This window comes from Pediculus humanus, genomic scaffold (genome assembly GCF_000006295.1).
Source record: "Pediculus humanus corporis 1103172107383 genomic scaffold, whole genome shotgun sequence".
Lineage (NCBI taxonomy): Eukaryota > Metazoa > Arthropoda > Insecta > Psocodea > Pediculidae > Pediculus > Pediculus humanus.
In genome coordinates, this window is record NW_002987010.1 from 783,480 (window position 1) to 785,287 (window position 1,808).

The following is a 1,808-nucleotide window of genomic DNA, read 5'->3' on the forward strand; positions in this document are numbered from 1 at the left end:
GTTTACGTTCGATTGCGATAACAGAGCCGTGGGTTTTTACGCGGATGTCGAACATCATTGTCAAATATTTCACATGTGCGACGAAGATGGAAGAAGGATTCCGTACATTTGCGCAAACGACACGAGTTTCAATCAAAAATACAGAATATGCGATTGGGAATATAATTTCGATTGCGCCAATTCGAACGATTGGTAGGTACAAATGTCGCCCCGAACCCCCAAAACCCCCAAAGCCCCCCCCCCCAAAAAAAAACAATCAATTCGCGACGTCGGATTTAAGGTAATTAAACGCGTCAATTTTATTTAACGAAACCTGAAATTGTGCGATGAGAATCGTTGGGGGGTCATCAAAGGTCACGTCCCGATTAATGAATCCGTAATTAAATATAATTTTGCTTTGCTTTCACGAAATTTTTATTTATTGCAAATTTCCAACGAAAGCAAAAAAAAAAAAAGTCACGTGACGTAACCGAGGGAAGTAAAAGAAATATGACGACAGGAAAAAATCGATTCGATTCGATTAATCGATTTAAAAAAAAAAAAAAAAAAAAAAAAAAAACCAAAACGAATTTATAGCAAAAGGGAAATTTTGCCGGAAGCAAAAAACCTTGACTTGGTTTTTTTTTAACAAAAAAAAAAAAAAATTTGGAATGTGCGCGAGTAAGTAATTTATATTCAACTCGATTGTTGTTTGTTGTTTGTTGTTAAAGTTACACCTGAGTCGGGTGCGGACAAACAAGGCAGGTATCGATGATGCGTGTGATAAAAATGAACGCAATGATTTTCATATTATGAAAGGTTAACGTTTCGTTTCGAAACCAATTTTGACGTCATCAAATAATTTTTTATTCCATATCGAAAGGGATTATCGAGGATTCGATATCGATATTCGATTAAAAATCGAATTTTTTAATTATAACCTAATATTATTATTATCGTTTCAGGTATTTTCTCAACGAACTTACTTACGTCACTGACACGCCCGAAGAAAAAGCATACAGAGGTTAGAGTTAATGAAAAGGACGATGATGATGATAATGATGAGTATCTCATCCCTTTCTTACACCTTCATTTCTTATCACCATCGTTGTCGTCATTTATGACGTAGTCATTTTTCTTATCATTTCAGCCATTTTTCTTTTTTTTTTTTATTTTTACTTTTCGTTATACGTTTCTAATTGTAAATAATTAAATTTTAATAATAAAAAAAAATTATAATATCGTTTTCTTTTGTATTGTTTAAACAAAAATTAATGACATTTTTTTTTACGTGTAATTAGAAAAATAATAAACTCGTTTGTTTCTTGTTCTGGTGACACGATCATTTGTGTCTGTCGTTCGTTAGTTATTATAATTAAATAGTTAACAAACGATATGAAGAATACGTTCCTTTTTCTTGTAATTTAAAATTTCGTTTAACGCCCTAAAAAAAAATCAAAAAAGGGGAGGGAAGGAGGAGTGGAAAGGGGAGGAAGGAGTGGAGGGAGAGGGAGGTTACCAAAATGGCAAAAAACTTTCGATTTGTATGAAAAAAAAAAATTTTTAATTGAAATCTCCGCCCCGAATATAAATAAAATTTTTTTTACATGCGTGTAATTAAAACCGATTCGATTACCCTCAAATAATAATAATAATAATAATAATAATAATAATAATGATGATGATGAATTCAAGCTTCGGAATCATTAAAACCAATTTCGGATTCCGGAGTTAATTCAATTGTAAATTTTTTCGGTTTGTCGTGTCTGAACGATTTTCTCGGATCTGTTCTTAAATCTTTTAACGATTTCATCGACCTTCCGTATGCC

The 1,808-nt window shown here is 32.3% G+C and overlaps 2 protein-coding genes across 2 annotated transcripts in view; one reads left to right on the forward strand and one right to left on the reverse strand.

The window, feature by feature from the left end:
* The window catches only part of Phum_PHUM034260 (uncharacterized protein), a gene marked incomplete at both ends in the record, with an annotated part of 866 nt that extends 670 nt beyond the window's left edge, over nucleotides 1-196 (forward strand). Inside the window, one exon of the mRNA XM_002423014.1 lies at nucleotides 25-196. Within this exon, the coding sequence (XP_002423059.1) occupies nucleotides 25-196 (172 nt within the window). The remainder of the gene's footprint in view (nucleotides 1-24) is intronic.
* A 1,473-nt stretch (nucleotides 197-1,669) lies between these two features.
* Nucleotides 1,670-1,808, reverse strand: part of Phum_PHUM034370 (uncharacterized protein) — a gene marked incomplete at both ends in the record, with an annotated part of 1,053 nt that continues 914 nt past the window's right edge. Inside the window, one exon of the mRNA XM_002423015.1 lies at nucleotides 1,670-1,796. Within this exon, the coding sequence (XP_002423060.1) occupies nucleotides 1,670-1,796 (127 nt within the window). The remainder of the gene's footprint in view (nucleotides 1,797-1,808) is intronic.